General features: G+C 50.1%; 1 protein-coding gene across 1 annotated transcript in view; it reads left to right on the plus strand.

Moving 5' to 3' along the window:
- The window catches only part of UBE2O (ubiquitin-conjugating enzyme E2O), a 28,975-nt gene extending 10,440 nt beyond the window's left edge, over positions 1–18,535 (plus strand). The window contains 13 exon segments of the mRNA XM_009882406.1: positions 412–521; positions 1,344–1,494; positions 2,307–2,809; positions 6,288–6,442; positions 7,917–8,029; positions 9,132–9,257; positions 10,468–10,557; positions 12,926–13,583; positions 14,498–14,634; positions 15,157–15,360; positions 16,061–16,118; positions 17,782–18,384; positions 18,387–18,535. Coding sequence (XP_009880708.1) covers positions 412–521; positions 1,344–1,494; positions 2,307–2,809; positions 6,288–6,442; positions 7,917–8,029; positions 9,132–9,257; positions 10,468–10,557; positions 12,926–13,583; positions 14,498–14,634; positions 15,157–15,360; positions 16,061–16,118; positions 17,782–18,384; positions 18,387–18,535 — 3,057 coding nt within the window.
- Positions 18,536–20,102: the final 1,567 nt, after the last annotated feature.

Below are 20,102 nucleotides of genomic sequence, written 5' to 3' on the forward strand. Positions count from 1 at the left end.
GAGGCCAGTACTGCTGATCATTACGGTAGCAGAAGCACCTCTTCTATTGAAACTTAATGTTGCATGCTATCCAAAAAGGGAGAAATGTTGCTGACTCTTTGCTGAAAGAGGGAGCAGCTCCAAGACCATTAGCATGTCTTTGTGACGCGTGACCGCTGATTTGTATGTACTGTAGCTTCCTTCCCAAGCCCAGATGCTGTCTGTCTTGAAGTTAAAAGCTGTAGAAGCTCTTGGTGTTGCCAAGAGCTGTGCTATGGGAGCACTGGATTGGTCCTAGACGTGGTGAAACTGCATTTGGCCATCTTAAATGATAAAAGCAGGTTTGCTGCTTTCCTGTGTGTAAATGTTCAGGTCCTAGACATTGTCCTCTCTCTCTCTTTACATTGTCCTCTCTCTCTCTTTACATTGTAGGTACAGGTGGTAGAACTAAAGGTTACTTGGATCACTAAAAGCTTCTGTCCTGGAGGTACTGACAGTGTGAGCCCTCCTCCCTCGGTAATCAGCCAGGAGAACCTGTCCAGGTGAGATCAGTTGAAAACCCCTTTTCTCTCCCAGCACCCAGGGCCTGCACAGACTGTGGGCGACATGCCTACCAACTGTTTAGGCACGATGCTGCTGTTTCCAGTGGGGTTTTCGCCTTGTTGTATGCCTGTATATTCCAAATCAGTTTAGCAGATGCTTGAGTTGCCAGTACAGGGGTTAGCATCTCACCGATCCTCTCCAAGTACTCTCCAGCTGACAAATGCATAGAGGAAAGTGGTGTCTAGCAACAGCTTCCTTCTTCCCTTGTCCTTCCTCTTGTGTCTGGAGCAGGCTGTGTCTTTTAACTGTGCCTATGCGGTAGGCAGGGAAGGTGTTCTGCTCTGGACCCCGGCTGGTGCTGAGGGAGCATCTAGTGCCCTCTGCAGGCTGCAGCTGCAAAAATGGGCCGCGCAAAAGTCGGAAAGAAAAGTCAGATGAGTAATACCACAATGCACTCTGGTTCTTGCCTGGAGTTCATTAGCTGGAGGAGAGCAGCTCTCAAATGACAGCAAAAAAAAAAAAAAAAAAAAAAAAAAAAAATAATGCCATCTTCAAATGTCTCTGGGAGGGGGAGCTAGAGGGAGAGGAGTGACTGGTGTCCCACCCAAACCCTTTGTATCCCCACCCAGTCCCTGGTGAGTTTTCCCACTCCTCCTTTAGAATTGTGTGGCTGGAAAAGATTTGATGTGGTGTTAGCTTCTGCCACCCCAGAAGAAGTTCCGTTGGCATGAGGTCATGCCAGCCTTGTGGAGCCCCTGGTCACTGCTAGGTTCTGTTTCTGCTTTTGCACTTTGCTCACGGTTGTCCTCCCGTTCTACCAGGGTAAAGCGTCTGGGGTGCTTTGACCATGCCCAAAGGCAGCTCGGGGAAAGGTGCCTCTATGTGTTCCCGGACAAAGTGGAACCTGCAAAAATCACCTGTGAATGCCCAGAGAGGAACTGTGTCCTGGGTGAAGGATCAGTTGCCAAAAAGGTGAGTTGAGGGGTCGAGGGAGACATTGACTTCTCTAAGCATTTCTGATCACTGTGGCTTTTAAAGCAGAAATCTTCCTGGTAGTCATGTGGTCTGAAATGTGACTCCTGAAGTGGTTGTTGTAAAGAGTAATGGCTTGTTATTGCCAGCAGCGAAGTAACCTTGTACAGCAGTCTGACTGCACTGAGTGAAGCATGCAGCTAATGCCATGAAACGACATGAACAGGACCTTGAACACAGAGGTGTCACCTTGCAGGGGGTCAAGCTGTGTCAGAGCTGGTGTGCTCTGACAGCCGGGACTGATAGACACATGTCGCTTTCATTAGCATAACCTCAGGGTTCTCACAGAGCTGAACTGTTCAGTCAAATCCTCGCTACAGTGAGACAAGAAAGAAGTCTCTGCTTCCTAGGCCAAATGAGTCATGCTATGGTTTCTGCATGCTGGCTGTAGAGCAGCGGTGTTCCTAGAATAACAGGATATCATCAGTGGGGATGGTGACCTCCCTGCGTAGCTGTGTCTGTTACATAGATTAACTTGTGCAGCCTCTTGTGACCTTCCATAACAAAAAGTTCAGAACATGCTTAAAATAGCCATAAGGAGCAAACCTCGCTTTCCTTGGGCTAGTCCAGTGCTGCTCCTGAGTAGAGCAGTGGTGAGATGCTGGTTTGTAGAATACTCTGGTGCGGGTAAAATGTGCAGAGGCCCACGGGGTGCTGTTTTCCTCTGTGTACAAAACTAACCATTCCCCAGGTGGGCTGGCAGCTTGCTGAGTGTACAGGTGTATTGTCTGACCCAGCTCTGCGTTCTCTAGGTGAGGCGGTTGCTGAAGAAGCAGATAGTGAAGATCATGTCATGCTCCCCGGAGTCTCAGGGTACCAGTGAAGCCCCTGACAAAGAGTCTGCTGCAGCTGCTGACCAAAAATCAGAAGAGCTCAAGCCTGGATCAAAGTGTGAGCTGGATGACTCTCCCAATAGTGCACTTAGTCCTGGGGAGAGAAAGGAGGAGCAGCCTGAAGAAGCAGGGAAGGAGAAAGGGGGAGCAGCAGCGCGACAGCAGCAGCCTCCATTTCTGCTGAAAGACGAAGGGTCGTCTGACTACCGGCTTCAGTCCATGGAGCAAGACGCTGATGATGAGGCAGCTGATGACACTGATGACACTAGCTCTGTCACCTCTTCTGCTAGCTCCACTGCCTCGTCCCAGAGCGGCAGCGGCACTGGCCGCAAGAAGAGCATCCCTCTCTCCATCAAAAACTTGAAGCGGAAGCACAAGAAGAAGAAGACCAAGATTTCACGAGAGTTTAAGCCAGGAGACAGGTGAGTTGGATTGCCAAACCCAGGTATACTTGCCAAAATCTTCCTTATCAAAGTTCTCAGATGTAAACCACCTCCTCAGCTTGGGTGGAGGATGATGGTGTGCCTCATGTTCGGACACCGCTTGGTAGTAACCAACAGCAATTATCTTGTGATGATGGTGCAGTGGCCTGTGTGAAATCAGCTTGGTCTCAGTCCAGCTTCTGATGAAACTGGGGCCCCGTGACGTGACACTGCTGCTGTTCTGTTTCAGCTGTGCCTCAGGGCATCGACAGAATATCTGTGCTGCGCTAGACTCTGTACACAGAGGAGGAGACAGGTGAATAAAGATCATACGGCTTAAACATGACACTAATTGGTTACCTCATTGGCAGCTTCTGCAGAGAGGCTGAGGGTAGACCACGCTGGCAGGAATGGACAGCTTATCCTCAAAGAGCTGTCTCCAGACCAGCACGGAGGTCTGTGCTGGCAGGGGGTCACGCTGCTGTGGTCTCTGTCATCCTTACACTGCCCTCATGAGAGAACTGCAACTTTTGCCAGCAGTATACTTTTTATTGTTTTGGGTTTTTTTTTTAATGAACAAAGTGCATTCCTCGAGAGCCTTGGGGGAATTTATTTCAGTAGCTTGGGGGAGGGAGCATTGCATGTGTCTGCCCATTTCGAGATAAAATGGGATCTCAGCAGCTTTTACCTTTTACGTAACTTGAGAATTCACAGAATTCACAGAATTGTTAGGGTTGGAAGGGACCTCTGGAGATCATCTAGTCCAACCCTCCTGCCAGAGCAGGGTCACCTACAGCACGTTACACAGGACAGCGGCCAGGCGGGGTTTGAATGTTTCCAGAGTGGGAGACTCCACCACCTCTCTGGGCAGCCTGTGCCAGTGCTCCACTACCCTCAAAGTAAAGAAGTTCCTTCTCATGTTAAGATGGAACTTCCTATGTTCAAGTTTATGCCCATTACCCCTCGTCCTATCACTGGGCGCCACTGAAAAAAGACTACTCCCATCCCCCTGGCATCCTCCCATTAAGTATTTGTATGTATTAATAAGATCCCCCCTCAATCTTCTTTTCTCTAGACTAAAGAGACCCAAGTCCCTCAGCCTTTCCTCATAAGAAAGGTGCTCCAGTCCCCTCATCATCTTTGTTGCCCTTTGCTGGACCCTCTCCAGCAGTTCCCTGTCTTTCTTGAACTGGGGAGCCCAGAACTGGACACAGTACTCCAGATGCGGTCTCACCAGGGCAGAGTAGAGGGGGAGGATGACCTCCCTCGACCTGCTGGCCACACTCTTCTTGATGCACCCCAGGATGCCATTCGCCTTCTTGGCAGAATGTTTAAACTGTTTTCAGGGGATGCAAAGACATCTGACAACTGGCTAGCCTGTCTCGCTGGCTGCCCTGGGCTGCTTAGCTGTATACAGATCCTGCATCAGAAACCAACTAGTGCAAGATAATGTGCGAGAATCCCCACAGAAAAGTGACATTATCAGGATTCAAGGGATCCAGTAGTTTGAGAAGGTCATGAACTTCACTCACGTTTTGTTTAGGTATTTTAGCTTTGCCTCTATGCAAGGAGAGCTGTTCCTTTAGTCCTTGTGGGTTTTGAAGAAATTGGATTTGAAGGTCACAAACCTCAGCAGAGCAGTATTCGAGTGAAAGAAAAAAAAATGGGAGTACGTGATAGAGTTCCTGGGAACTGATTTCTCGGTTCACTTTTCACTTCTCATCCCCCTGCTGAGTGCCTCTACTTCACTAGAGATTTTGTGAAGGAGAGCTTAGCTAGTAAACCTGGTAGTTTTCTGCACTGTAAAGGGAGTGGGGAGAAATCCCTGTGACAACACCGAGAGATTCCTGTGCTGTATCTGGGCAGCTCTGCACAAGGAAATGCAGAGATCAGATGCTGGGTCGCTTTGCAGAGATGACCGTGTCACAGCTAATAAGAAATAGAGGCTTTTTCAGCACAGAATGTGAAAACCCAGCTGATACTTCAAAGGGCATATGTGGCAGCTGGTCACAGCTCAGTATGAGGGGTCTTCACTGCTTGAATATTCAGATGAAGCTGGTGAGACCATCAGTAGGTGTGCTGCCAAGCGCTGCTGAGAAATGCAAAGTGGATGGGCTCGCTGCAGTTAGTCACCAGATCTGATGTGTCAGCTCATGGGCATCTCTGACTGCAGGGGGCCAACTCGGTGTGTGGCTTTACCATCATTTAGTGACCGGCTGCAGCTCTCAGGGCAGCGCATAGACCTCTGGTTATTTTTTAGGGAGGATGTACAGGGATTTATATTAATGTCAAGTCGTGATTTTTGTTTGTGAAGCAGCATAAACTGCGCTGCAAACAGGACTGTCGTTTCCTTGGGTGGTCTGCCTTTCCACTCTGCCATCCTCAGCTGCACATGCCCTCACTTTCCCCAAGGAACCATCTGTTGGCATGTCACCCACCACCCTGGACCTGTTACAGACTTCCTTCTCTGATAACTTCTGCTGTTGAGCGCTAGCCCTGCTAGAAACTTCATATTATTTCCACTTAGAAATACTTCTCTGACATTTGTAAAGACAAGGCTGGGGGGAAACAGTTGTATTTGCCTGTTGTATCTTCTTCATGGTTTGACTTGAAACCAACATAAATGCAGCACTTGTGTTATGTCTTGAAGGCCTGGCCAGCAAAATAAGGCTAAGATTTAAAATCACCATGGGATTCAGTTTGTTCTGTGCTGTAGGAGAGATGAAAATGGTGGTGGGCTCATTAGAAGAGTGTCCAGCTAGACTGCAGCTCTGTTCCTCCTGCCCCCAAGCAACTTGCTTCTTCAAGTAACTCAGTGGAGTACCAGCATGTGGTCTATTGTTGCATGTTTGGGTTTCATTTCTGAGCTGCAGAGAGACACATGTATGTGTTTGAACAGCTGGGAAGAAGACTTTTCTCTTTTAAACAAAATCCTTTTGGTTTACCCACATTCAATATGTTGCCTTTTTTTTTTTTTTCTCCTTTCTGGAAGGGCTGAGATGGATGCTGCTTTATCTTTCCTTTCCAGTCCCATGCTCCTCTAGCTTCAAAGACTCCTCTAGCCAGGCTAGAAGGTGCTTCAGTGGAGAGGATCTTAAGTTTCAAACTATTTGAAGCTCCTGTCTTGCCTCTGCCATGGGTAGAAAGTGGGTGCTGGTAGATATTAATTTGCTCCACTGGGAATAAAAGTGAGCTCCGCATTGGCTCCCTGGAAAGTAAATCCTTCTGCAATATAGACTTGCAGCAACGTAGCATCTGCAGTGATTGAGAACCCATCGAAACAAAGCCTGCTGCGTAGCTGCTTTCACTGGGACTAGACGGGGTTTCCTGACTTGCTTCCCAGCTTGCTGATATGGGTACCTTTGTGTTGCTGAGATCCGTCGTCATTCCTGATGTTGGCAGCATCACATTCTGGTTGTGTTCGTGCACGTTCCTGCTGGTAACCCTCTGGTAACTCGTTGCCTCTCTGTGTTCCCAGGGTTGCTGTAGAAGTGGTGACCACAATGACTTCAGCTGACGTGATGTGGCAGGATGGCACCGTGGAGACCAACATTCGCTCCAACGAGCTGATTCCAGTCCATCATCTGGACAACAACGAGTTCTGCCCTGGGGATTTTGTGGTGGACAAAAGAGGTATTGGGTGTCAAAACAATGCTCTCCTAAGGGAACAAACATGCTCTTAATTGCAAAGCATTCTTCAATCTGGATCTCCTAATGTACATTGTAGCGCTTTTTGCAGTAGCTGTTTGTAGTACTCACTTGAGGTTGGCACGAGAGCCTAACAAGGGACAGACAGTGAAGCAGCTGACTTAACATGAATGTCAGCAGAGAACCATTATTTAAATACCAAAGTCGAACTATGACAACAGGCAAGATATGGAAGGAACAAATGCCAAGGAGCAAAGCTAGGATTCTCAGTATTTCTGGAGTGTAGAGGTGACCCACCTTCTCTTTGAAAGTGCTGAACGGCTCTGAGCTCTCTCGAAGAACGAGGGGAGAAACGAACAGCTCACCTCAGGCTGTTTTCTCTGTATGGCTTTTCATGATGATAACCCTGGAGGGTTTTGGGGTCCAGAGGCATCTTGCATCCCTTTTCACCAAACCAATTGGTGATGCTACTGAGGGTCACGGTACAAGTTCAAGGAGGCTTACAGCTTTTGGATATGAAATATTGATGGCACACCATCTGGCTGTCAGCTCCTCTTCTGTTCTAGCAGGGGTAGGCCCTCAACAGTGGGCAGCACAAGATATTGTCAGGTTGGGAAGAGGGAAAGCTAGCTTAGCAAAAAAAGGTGCTGTTTTGTGCAGCCATTTCTGATGACTAATAGTCTGACTGGTCTTGTAGGTTAGACGTGGTTTGTGGAAACTAAATTTATCCTCCAGCTCTACCATTCTAGTTTCGTCTCTGGGAATCTGTGTTCCTCTGTCAAACGTACTCTCCAGGCAGTCTGGGATGCCTGTGGTTCCTTGCATCCTCCTGCTGAGGAGGCAGGAGCTAGATCCTTCTCAGCCAGATAAATCTGAAAGACGCCTGGATACCAGTGTGCTGGATAACAGCCCAGGCCTAGAGAGGTGGTCCCGGCCCAGCTTTGATGCTGTTGGATCCCCGATGCATGCTTACTCGCAGGTATACCTGCCTGCCTTCCGCCTCTGTTGTCCAGTCCATTTTTCCAGAGGAACAAAACCGTTCTGGGTGGCACATTTCTACATGAAGACCTTGGCAGCCCAAACTGCTCTCAGGGGCCTCTTGCCCAGCCTGTCCAGAAAGGCAGACAGTCTTGGTGCAGAGCTAATTTGGAGAGCAGTGCACTAAGGTGACAGTGTGTTTTTTCTCTTCGTCGTAGAGCTCGAAAGTGGTCCCAAAGTGAATGTATTCACCCTGTCCAGTGCAACATAGTCTTAATTTGTCATCACTCCATGCCCCATTAAAATGCAACTTGTTAACTGAGCACAATTTTGGCTGTGTAGGAGGAGCTGGTTTTCCTCATGCCATTCACAAATGGAAGGTTTCAGCAGTGAGATTGGGAGCTGACAGCCTCGGTTGCTGTGCGAAGTGTCCTCCTTCACTTAACTTGCCTATTTTCTTCCCTACCGTTGTGACCAAAAGCTCAGAGCTCCCAGGATCCCGGGTTATATGGTGTCGTGCAGTCTGGTGACCATATTGGCCGTACCTGTGTGGTGAAGTGGTTCAAGTTGAAATCCAGCGGAGATGATGTGGAGGTAAGTGCAGGAACCAGTGCCTCTTGGAAACAGCCAAGAGAAAGCAGCCACAAAACAGCACAGGCTTCACAGATAAACGCAGATAAGCCTGAGAGTCAGCTCTGCGATGGAGTTTGTCTTTGAGGATGGGAACAGCAATGTGTTTTTGGGCCTGGGAGGCTTAGCCTGAGGTGATGTCGGTTCATATTTGTAGATGCCCGCAAGGCAGCAAAGACCAAGCAGAGGGTTTACATGTCATAATCAACATCAGGCTCTGGTATGGATGAAGATTTTGATGAAGTTGTCACAGACAGTTGATTTCTTAAGTTTACTATAAGAATTTTTCCTGCTCATGTCTTTGCGAGTTGATGGAAAGAGAATACATCTATTGCATGTTGTCCTGCTTGCCTCTGCCAGGCACTGTTGCCTACAGTCAGCCTGAGAGCTTTCGGGGCTTGTAAGAACGCTGTAGTCTGCAGAGTCTTGATAGATTACACTCTAGTTGGAGATGAGAGGGGGGGTGGGTCTCGATCCACACACATCTGGTGTACTGCTTTCTGCCTTAGGATGGGAAACCACATTGTCATAACTGAGCAGGGCCCTTTACATCCAGAAGCAGAACATCAGTCTGGCCTGGGGTTGTGCTCCACTTTACCCCTTTCTCATCATTTGTGGGCTCCTAGTTCTCTTGCTCCAGGAGCAATCAAAGGAAAGACGTTTCCCATTAATTCACAAGATTTTATCAGACGCTTCCTGTTGCCTTGGACCATTTCAAAAGTAAACTCTAACCCTTTGGGCCCCAGTGAACTGCTTTGAGAAATCTGGCTGTTCAGAAGGGAACAAAATGTTGTTCTTGGATGTCTCATGATCATAGTGATGTGGAACCTGAAGGAAAGGTGAGGCTGAGCAGATGACACAGAATATCTGCTTCCTTTCCTTGATGTGCCTTGATTGATGTGCTACAGGATGAGGCGACAAGAAGGGACGTTAGCAGCTCCTTGCAGACTGTTGGAGCAACTGAAAATTGACGAAATATAAGAGTACTTTCACATGTTGAAGGCATGCTCTGAAGGTCATTGTGGCATCCTGGGCCTGACATGTTCGCATTCTGTCTCCGATGCAGCTGATCGGGGAGGAGGAAGATGTGAGTGTGTATGATATTGCTGACCATCCAGACTTTCGCTTCCGCACTACTGACATTGTGATTCGCATTGGCAACTCAGACGGAGCCACAGCTAAGGAAGATGAGGTAGGTTCTGGGCATAGTTATGTGACCGCGTTGTCACCAGGTGTTAATGGAGACACCTGAAAGAGTCAGTAGGAGGGCCTTAGGCCCTGCATGGGCATCCTAAACTCTCTAGCTTGTGAGTTTTGTATTGGTGTCCCCTGCTGTCATGAGTAAGATATCAAATCTCTTAAGACTGGTGGAGATGTAACCTTGACATTTTGACCTCGGTGACAGAGTCTATAGCAAAGCAAGAACAAAGTTGAGACAAGAATCAAACATACGCCTTTTTAATAAAAATCTTGCTTAGGATTTCAGAGTAACTTCTAATGTGAGGATATTCTGTGGGCTCCGAAGCAAGAGTGAAGGTGGGTTTGCCATGAAACCAGTTTCACTTGGCAACAGAAGATCGGGGTTCTGGGTTTCATCTGAGTTATTATGTACATACTAATTTTGTTGAGCTGATTGATCTCCTGGGGAGGAAGAGGGAACAATTTCTATTGTAGTGGATACGCTCTTTGCTAGGAAACAGGCTTCCTTACTGGGCAGGTAAGACCTCCAGCTTTTAAGACTGCTGCCCTAAAGGGGTTAAAAGGTGTAGTGTGGCTTTTGCTGCGGTTCTAGTTTCAGCAGTGTGAAACACATCTGAGCTTGCTCAGCTGACCTAAATAACCTTCTTCCAGTGCAAGATGCTACTTACTGTGCACACCTCGTGCCAGCTGTGACTTGTTTGTTCTTGCCTGTGCTCTCTCTGCTGGGAGAAGCTGCTGTGAGCCCCTGATGCTGGGTGTCGGAGCGCAGGGCTGGCTGCTGGCACCCCAGTAGAGGGCAGCCCGATTCAGAGAAAGGTCCTGTTCCCTTGCTGGCACAACCCCAGCGGTGCTGCCTGCAGAAAGGCCACAGCCCTGCTGCAGTGGCCCTGGTCCTGATCAGAAGTCAGGATTTGCTACCAGGCTAGTCCTCCTGGTGGTCCTCTCCTCCTTGCAGCAGGGAGGCAGGATTTTCCCCATCTCTGTGGCAGTGTTATAGGGTTTCTCATGGAAACCCAATCTGTAGGATTCTTCTCCCCCTTTGCATGGTTCCCCAGGACTCCTGTCACTTCTGCAACAGACTGCAAGCATTGCTTTAGGTGGGTCTCCAACCTGAGGAGTGTCTGTTTCTCAAAACCTTCCTGGCTCTGCACCGAAATGCCTGGGAGAGAGAAGGGACTGACAAAATGCTCTTGTTTCCACAGCCTTCGGTCGGACAGGTGGCTCGTGTGGATGTCAGCAGTAAAGTGGAAGTGGTGTGGGCTGATAACTCCAAGACTATCATTTTGCCTCAGGTGAGGTCCTGTTCCAGCTTGCGGTATCCCTGTAATTCTTAGCTGAGTGTCAAATCTTGGTTTTCAATCCTGGGTGCAGGGTAAGGGGACCTTGCTCTATTTATTGCTGCTTTCCCATATGATAGGGTGGCTTCCCAATTCTATTAGCACAAGAAAATCCTTCCTTTGTCAGGAAGAGTGGGCAACTAATTAGTCATCACTGCTTTTGAATATAGAGAATAGGAAAGTATGGGCAGACTGTGGCTCCCTTCACATTGCTGCACTGCACGTTGGCAGCTCTGACCACAGCCCTGCTCCTGCCCTCCAGCGCCTGCCGCTTTGCGGAGGGGGTTGTGGAGCGCAGGGATCGTCAGTTCTGACTTGAGCCCGGGTTCACTGTGTTGCCCAACTAAGGCACTGCTGAAAGATGATTGCTTGATCTGCCTTGCTTGTGAAATGGAACCATAGTGTTTTCTTTGGCTAAAGAAGCTCCTCCAGAAGCTGGGCTAGAGGCACAAGTTGTGACCTTAGCTAACCTAGGGATCAGACCCAATTCTTTTCCCAGGGCAGGGAGGGAAAGGAGCTGAGTGCAAACTTAAAAATATAGATATAGCCACACTAATCCACTTAACCCCATTGGTTTGTCTTCTGCATTTTTCTAAGGTTTTTGTTGCAGTGTCTTGTAATCTTATTCGCTGCTCCACGTACAGTTTCATCCCATGTCTCTTCTCCTTGTCGCCTCAAATGAAGGCAGACAGCTTAAAGATAAGAGAAGACCTGTTTCTGTAGGGTCCCATCTCCGTCACTGTGGCAGAGAAAACTACTGCCTCTGCTGCAGAGATGCATTTGCTAATGAAAGCGCTCGATCAAGATTTCTTTTTAAACCAAGCAGCTCTGCATTAATTACAGTAGAATAGTCAATGCATGCACTATGGCAGCGGACTAGAGCGTTACAAAGCGGGCTGCTGTCTCCCTTCCCCCTGTTGTCACATGTGCTTGGATCACAGGCACAATCAGAGGTCTGATGTGTGCTCCACAAAGGGCTGTTCTCACACGGCGGTGCTGGGGCTCTGCAGCAGCTCCTGCTGTGTCACGCCAGTCCCTTCGATTCTGCTCGTCTGTGTAATTATGGGAGTTGGGGAAATGTCAGGAGCGTGAATTATCAGTTGGTAAAACCATGATTTATCAATGCCTGTCCATGTGCCCAGAGAAGAGCTGTCTGGGTGCTTTTTCTCAGCTCTAAAAATAAAGATGCCATAACCGGCTAATTAACTTTCCAACTCAGATTTGGATTAGCTTTGAGGGCAGTGAGTTTTGATGGCTTTTCCTGCCTGCAGTCACTTGCGTTGAACCCGACTAACCTCTGTTGGCTGCCTGTCTCTGGGTGGCACAGGACTAACCAAACAGTGCTAGTTCAGTTCAAGGCTTTGACAAGATGACTGAGTGTCCATGTGCTTTAGCCTCTGGGGTCAGATCTAGCAAGATTAAGAGGATTCTTGGGCTGTCATTCAAGTGTCAGAAGCCTGTGGATAAAATACTCCATCTTCTAACTCCTAACACAGCCCTATGAAGTCGTTCTTGCTCCACTGCTTCGATGTTGGAGCCCATAGCTGGAGTACATCTATAAGCCTCTGCAGCAGGACCTTGTGAGAGACGTAGCATGTGCAAAAGCATAATTATAAGAGATGAGGCTAGATGGAGTGTGGATGGGTCCAGCTTCCAATAATGAAGGGGAAGAGAATGTTTTAAGTAAGAGCTTATTCAGCAGCTTGGGTTAGGCTTCATTGTCCCAGCTGAATTTTAAGCAGCAGTGACATAAAACAGCTAAAGCAGTGTAGCAGAGCTATGACGGCAAGTAGTGTGGGCCACAGAAGAAAGCTGGTATGAGAATGTTTTCCTGGTTCCAGCATTGTCTCTGTGGAAGGATGGAGTGCGGAGGCAGCCAAACCAGGGCTCAGTGCCAACACAGTTGTTGGTGCAGAAGCAGGACCAGAAATACTAACTCTGCACACGATACCCAATACCTCTGAACTAGCTCTGCGTTCAGAAACCCCGGGGCATCCAGGTAGCTGTTTGGCGCCTGTGTGCTCTCCTTGGCTGGATCCCAGCCACTGGGATGGCTGCAGCCCGTCTAGAACTTGCCCTAGTTTTCCCCCAATGCCCTACTTTGAAAACTGGACGATGGGGCTATGCCGATTCATAATCTGTGCCAGTCATTGAGCATGTTATTCGGATCAAACACAGTCCACCCTGTGTAGATGGAAAGGGTTGAAACAGCTCAACAAATCCTAGATGGAAGCTCCCTTTTCATGGGGAGAACTGACTTGCATTTAAAAACAACTAAAACTGTGCTTCAGCCTAAGTCTCTTGTAATTCTGCTCTCCTTTAGCACTTATACAATATTGAATCAGAAATTGAGGAGTCGGACTACGATTCTGTTGACGGCAGCACCAGCGGGGCATCCTCTGAGTGGGAGGATGAAAGCGACAGCTGGGAGACAGACAATGGCCTCATGGAAGATGACCACCCAAAAATTGAGGAGTTAGAGCCTGAGGAGCCACCAGTAGAGGAGGTGAAAAAAGTAGAGGAACAAGTCCAGGGAGCTGTGGCTATGGCAGTTGCAGATCTTGCTGCAGAGAAAGCTGGCAAGGACGGAGCCCCAAAGAGCTTCCGGGAACTGAAGGAGGCTATCAAGATCTTGGAAAGCCTGAAAAATATGACTGTGGAGCAGCTGCTGACTGGCTCTCCTACCTCCCCAACTGTGGAGCTGGAAAAACCCACTCGGGAGAAGAAGTTCTTGGACGATATTAAAAAGCTGCAGGAAAATCTAAAGAAGACCTTGGATAATGTGGCTATTGCAGAGGAGGAAAAGATGGAAGCTATGGTGGAGACAGAGAAGAAAGAAGAAAAAGCAGAGGCGCAGACACCAGTGAGGTCGGAGTGGCCCAGTGAGACACCAGTGCTCTGCCAGCAGAGTGGAGGCAAGCCTGGAGTCACCTTCACCAGTGCCAAGGGAGAAGTCTTCTCTGTGTTGGAGTATGCTCCAGGTGAGTGTGTCAGCTCAGACCAGTGTGGAATACTCTGTCCTTCATTGCTGTCCTTCAGTGTTTCTTCCTCCAAAACCTTTGCTTCTAGGCCTTTTGGATTGGGTATCCTCTCTTCTTCCTAGTTCTTTTCACAGCTCATTTAACTGGGGAGGAGAAATGAAGGCAACTTCTGTAGCACAATCTGTTCTAGGACCTAAACCTGGCTTTTAGATGGCATCTCTGGGCACTACTGTGACTTCTCAAGCCACAGAAGTGGGCTTCCCCTCTGTCCATGTCGGTGACTAATTTCGGAGGGCTGTGGAGATCAGTCGCTTTCCATTGCAGATACTTTCTTGAAAACTGCAGGGTTTGTTCAGGCTTTTTTGCGGGGATGGATTGGTTGAGAAGCGGAGCAGGAACAGCTGGTGTTCTTGTGCTGGGTGTCCTCGGTGGGTGAGTGTCCTTGTTCGCTTGTGCCAATGTTAATCAGCCAAAAATAAAGAGGAGCATCTGGTTGTGTGAAATATAGGTGACAGTGGAGTCCAAGGTGCTCGTCGAGCCAGGCAGCTGGGCCAGACGTGAGAAGGGAAAGGCCAAACTGTGCTGAACCTGCAGGTTCAGTAGAAATAAAGATGGGGAGCTATGCTTAGCTATCGCAGAGAAAGGGTCATCACTTTGTGCGATGCATCATTGTCCCAGCTGTGGGGCACAGGGACAATGTTGTGGGGGACCGTGAGACAGGAGGTGCAGGTTGTGGCTGCTGTACAGTGTGGGGGGAAAAAGTCAAATAATCTCTAGGCTGGCTCAGCACCAAAGCAAGTTGACTCTCTTCTTCCAAATTACAGCTTTAACACGTGGATAGATTTGCCTTCACAAGGAACCTGTGGCGGTTTCCTAAGGCAGACTTTAATTCTATCCTCCTCCTTGCCCCACAGATACCCATGCCTTCAAGAAAATGGAGTTCCAACCCCCAGAAGCAAAGAAGTTCTTTAGCACTGTGCGGAAAGAGATGGCTCTCCTGGCCACTTCCCTGCCTGATGGCATCATGGTTAAAACTTTCGAGGATCGAATGGCAAGTGTCTGCTCTCAAATGCCTGCGTTAGTGCTGGGCTCAGCATCCGGATTGCTTTCTTTGGAATTCCCTGCTTAGCCTTAATCCCTTGCATTAGAGCTGCAGGAATGTGTGCAGCATGCAAAATATGGCTGTAATTACCGTAACCGGCTGCTTTCGCATTCTCCAAGTCGGGGTGACAAACACGGGGGAGCTCCTCGTTGCAGGAAGCCTATGTCGGGTGCTTTGCCCGCTGGGCTGCCTGTCCCACTGAGTCAGCAAGGGGCTGATGTAACCAGGGAAGCAGCTTGGGGATCGCTGGCTGTCCTCTGGAGCTCTGCTTCAGGTCTGAAGGTTTGGTCTGCCGTCAGGCCGTGGTAGAAGTGCAGCTTCTAAGGGGAAGGTGTCCTGAGATGCGTTGCTTGAGCTGACTCTTGCAAGGGCTGAGTTAATCACATCCTCCTCCTCGCCCTGTGTAAATACAACCCTGCCAAGGTAAGAGGATGTTTCGTAGTGCCTGGCTTATATTGCCTCTCTCCACAGGATCTCTTCTCAGCACTTATAAAAGGCCCCACGCGCACACCCTATGAAGATGGCCTCTTTCTCTTCGATATCCAGCTCCCCAACATCTACCCTGCTGTCCCGCCTCTCTTCCGCTACCTCTCTCAGTGCAGCGGGAGACTGAATCCCAACCTGTATGACAACGGCAAAGTGTGTGTCAGCCTCCTGGGGACGTGGATAGGCAAGGTAACGCTTTCGTCCGCCTGTCTTTGGGGGCAGTGGTTGTGCCATGCTGCTTTTGGAACAAGCCACTTCCCACCAGGCTGAGAGCCCTGGGTGGCTTCTGGTGTCAGGTGGTGCTTGAGCTAGGGATAGCTCTGGCTTTGGGCTCTGTTTTAGATGTCTGGTGCAGGTAACGGGTGTAGTTTGGGTTCTTCTGGGACTGTATTTGGCTCTTGTCTGTCCTTCCTTGATGACACAGACCGGCCGGGCTGTGTCACGGTTGGACAGAGCAGATGCCAACACCGGCATGGGGTGTTCTCCTGTGGTTTGGGTCCCTGTCTCCCACATTACAGACAAATCAGGTAGTGTGGCACAAAGTCCAACTGGAGACTTGGAATAAACGGAGCCAGGGAAATGCTGTGGTTTGGGCAGGTAGATCGACAGGGCGGCTGGGAAAGGGGTGTCTGCTGAGTAGGGTTACGGCGTTCCAGGCAGAGCTGCTCTGATGGGGTGCGGTGCTGGCAAAAAGTAATGGAGAGATGGATTGGTACAATGGGACGCTAGCACATCACGTGCTTGTCGAGTCAGTCCCTTGTCCTGCTGCCAGCCAGAGGATCTTGGCGATAGGAATGCAGAGGAGCTGGGGCCTCGCTTCATCTAAGAGTTACCACAGAGCAAACTGGTGCTGCTTCAGCACTTTAATATGTTCATATGTGCATTTCAGGGGACAGAAAGGTGGACCAGTAAATCCAGTCTCCTTCAAGTACTCATCTCCATCCAAGGTAAATGCTCCCACAGAGCCTGTGGGACAGGAAAAGGCGGGGGGAGGAGGGGATGCAAGCTTATGGGGGGGCGGGGACACACACAGTTGGGGTCTGCCACCCCAGTTGGGTTAGTGCTGCCTTTTGCTCTCACCTTGCTGGACAAAACAGTGTCTTTATCTCTCCAGTTCATCAGTCGAAGCAGGTGCAAGCTTTTCTCATGCCCTGAGTTTTGGCTGCATCCCAGGTCTCTGATACAATGCTTTCCCTTCTCACTGCAGCAGCTAAGCACAGAGCTGTTTTCCTTATTGTTCCGAGCTGACAAAGGTGAACCACTGTGTGCTCAGCCAGTTACTGAAATTAGTGGAAGCTGCTAAACTGGGTTTCATTCGCAGGACTGTTTTTTATCCCCACTGAGTCACCCGCCCATCCTACACTGGGCATGTTTTTGCACATGGTGATGGTGTTTATGCTCCTTCCAAAGCAGAGAATAATCAGGGGTGTGTCTAGACCGGCCCTAGGGCTTCCTGCCATGGGGCTTTGCCCTGCCATATCGAGTTTGAGAGCAGACAGACTAAATCAAATCTCTTCCTCAAGGCCAACTTTCTGTGTGGGGAGCCCAGGCATGTGACTTGAGAAACCTTTGACACAGAGCAAGGGCTCCTGCCTCGAGTCCACAGGCGACTCGTGCTCCTCTGAAGTCTCACAGTCCACCTGTATCCTCCTGTGGGGGAATGACAGCAAGAGAAAAGCCTTTTCTCATTTACAAAGCTGAGGATCCAAATTTAGAAAACGAAATACTAAATGTTTTAAGGGGAGCAACTTGGCGCTAGTGAAAAATCTCCTCTCCCCCTCCTGCCGCCTGGGCTTTGAGAGACTCATGATCTCACCTCTACCAGCTCTAATGCAGTTTGTGGCAGGCAGGCAGCAGCCTGGCCGTACTGGTGCCATTGCTACATACATGTAATTACATTAGACCAGAAGCAAGCAGGAGAAAGCCCTGTATGGGTGACTTGTCATGGTATTCACTGTCTCAGAGATGCACTGTCTGATGGGACTATGCTGGATAGGATAGGACCCAGTCAGCTCAAAGCTGGTTACCAGAGATTGGCCTTTGTTCTGATTAAGAGGAGAAAAAAAAAAAACCTAAGGAAAAAAAAAAAAGCTTTGGGTGTGTTTGTGGGCTTTTTTGCTGGGGAGGAGGTAAGGGAAAGGAGCAGTGAAACCTTTCCCCTTCTGCTCTTTTGAACCTACTCTGCTGTCGCATGCCCTCTGCATCGCACTGGTGGAGGACGATTCTTGCCAGCCAAGGATCTTGAGTGCCACTCTTGGCCGTGTCCAAGATCCCCACTGCCCTAGCATTAGGCCACAGACCCGTTCACACGAGTGCTTCCCCTTGTGATACCACCCCAGTGCATCTTGCAGGTTCCTGGTTGTCCAGCCTGCCCTCTGCTACCTGCTTGAACTCAAAGCACGGCTTTCCTGCGGTCCCCTCCCCGCACTTTGGGCTGTCTGCATTGGTGTGGCTGCAGGTGAAGCTGGCGTGATGCCTCAGCGAGGCCATGCTGTGACCCTCCAACCTCAACCCCCTTGGCAGAAATCGGGGCCCGGCTGTGTCTACCTTGGTTGGCGATTCACAGTAAAGTTCCTCCCTTAACCCCTCGGTCTCCCCTTTTCTTGGCAGGTCTCATCCTAGTGAATGAGCCCTACTACAACGAGGCGGGCTTTGACAGTGACCGGGGCCTCCAGGAGGGCTATGAGAATAGTCGCTGCTACAACGAGATGACCCTCATCCGGGTGGTGCAGTCCATGATGCAGCTGCTGCGCAGGCCGGTGGAAGTCTTTGAGCATGAAATCCGTGAGCATTTTCGCTGCAACGGCTGGCGCCTGGTGTCCCGCATCGAGTCCTGGCTGGAGACAAACGAGCTGGTGGAGCGGAGCCACGAACAGGCCAACGGGGCAGATTCTGCCTCCCTTCTCTCCGCCTGCGGCACCCTGGCTGAGAGCCCCGGAGACAATGCGGGATCGCTGGGGGAGTACGGCAGCAGCTCGGAGCAGGGGGCGGCCGCCGAGCTTTCCGACTCGGCACTCGATGGGAAGGAGGAGCTGGACGAGTCGGAGTTCACGACCTCGACGCCCAACGTCGGTGATCTCCAACAGTACTCAGACTCGGAGAGCACAGGCCAAGCCAGGGGGGTAGACCTGGCCAGAGACCGAACGGACGAGGGGAAGGCTGCCCAGGACTCTGCCTTGCAGCCTAGTGTGAAACCAAAGAAAAGGAGAAAGAGCTAAAGGAGTTTCCTTCCAGCTACCCTGATATCGGGTTCCCTCTCTTCCCTTTGTCCAAGGGGTTCATTAAAAGCATCCGCGGTGTCTTGCAGCAGTACCGGGCTGCCTTAGCAGGGGCCAATATCCCAGAGTGGACAGAGGACAAATAAACCCTGAGGTTAGGGACAGGCAGGTGCAGGGGAGAAGGGAAAGCAACAGAAAGGAAATTGGCAAACGCTGTTATCAGTAAACTGGCTTCTCCTTCCAGCTTTTCTTCCTCAGCTTGGTTTGTTCCAAAGAAGGTGGTAGGCCTGATTGCGCCTCTGAGGCAAGGTTGTCTAAGCATGAATAACTCTTTGCCCCCAGCCCTTCTTCCTTCCCCCTGTTCCATGTACGTGCTCCTCTTGCGAGTTTGACCCTGCAATGGTAAGATTTGAGACCTGCACAGAAGCAGTCTTGCAGCCACGTTCCCTCTGCACTTTTCATCTTGGGGCACCTTTCCGCCACAAAGGACTCTTCCCACCCAGCGCTACGCCCAGCAGTTTGTTCTGGTGGGATTCAAGCCAGGAGAAGCGATTGCTGTAGTATCTGGAAGCGAAGGGCGATGCCCTCCCGGTCTCTCATTTTTCTCCGTGTTACCATGAGTTTTATGAAGTCTACCCCAGCTTATACGTACTTAGACATTGGATTGTGTTCGCGTTGAAGTTGTCTACACCATACGGAGTTGCTCTAGTCTTAGTTGTTCACCGAAAGCTACAAGGTTCTTCTGATCAGGACTTGGTAGGCAGAACCAGAGCTCTGCGCTAGCGCTTGTGCTGCCCTGGTAGTGCCGCGGGGTTTCCATCCAGTTCTGCAACTTCTGCTCGGTCTTCTGGAAGCAATTCTAGCCATCCCCACTACTTCTCCAGAGCAAGGTGAAATTTCCCTTTCCCCACCGTGCATGCCTGTCTTCTAGAAACACACGGGATTCGGGGGTCTGCCCTTACTGCTTAGGTATCCGCGTCTTTGGTTCCCAGCCATCCTGGCTGTCACACAGCGCTACGCCTACCCCCGGATCTCGGCATCGCCTGGGCGGGCGCCAGCGAGTGATCTTGGGGCGTATCGTAGATCTAGCAGCTAGTCTGGATGGTGAACCTGGCATGGCTGCCGCTTCTCCAGCGGTTGGCTGCAGATGGGTATTTCGGAGCTCTTTGAGCCAGGGTCGCCCAAGGGAAAGGAGCTGTCGTGTCGTGATGAGGTCCTGTTGTAGCAGCAGCAGTTTGTGACCGTTCCTGTGCTGTTACTCAGCCAGCAACTAGAGCGCATCAGACACTGGTGCGAACTGTTATCAATTCCTTCCCTTGCCAGCCGTTTCCCGTGGTGGACTGGGTCCGCTGTGGCCGGCAGCGTTGTGGGCACAGCACATACTATCCCTGATCTCAACTGCGGCTCTGGGAGACGGCTGGTGAGATCAGCCTGTGTTTCAACAGCAGAAAGCTGTCTGAGCTGGTGACCGTGAGCACTTTGAAGCAGTGACTTGCCAGAGTCTCCTGGTCAAGCCACCTTCCTGAAGCCTTTCTGTGTGCACGCACTTACTTTCACTTCTGGAGCTGGGAGACGGCACTCCAGCACTACTGCATTTGCCCAATGTTTAGGCATTGGAGAAGCACCCGCTTAGCATCCATGTGGAGCACGGTCGGTCAGGGAGAATCCCTCGGTCCTTGCAGCCGGCACAGGGAGCCGGTGGGGCCGGGGTGA

Source organism: Charadrius vociferus, unplaced genomic scaffold, assembly GCF_000708025.1.
Source record: "Charadrius vociferus isolate BGI_N301 unplaced genomic scaffold, ASM70802v2 scaffold773, whole genome shotgun sequence".
NCBI lineage: Eukaryota > Metazoa > Chordata > Aves > Charadriiformes > Charadriidae > Charadrius > Charadrius vociferus.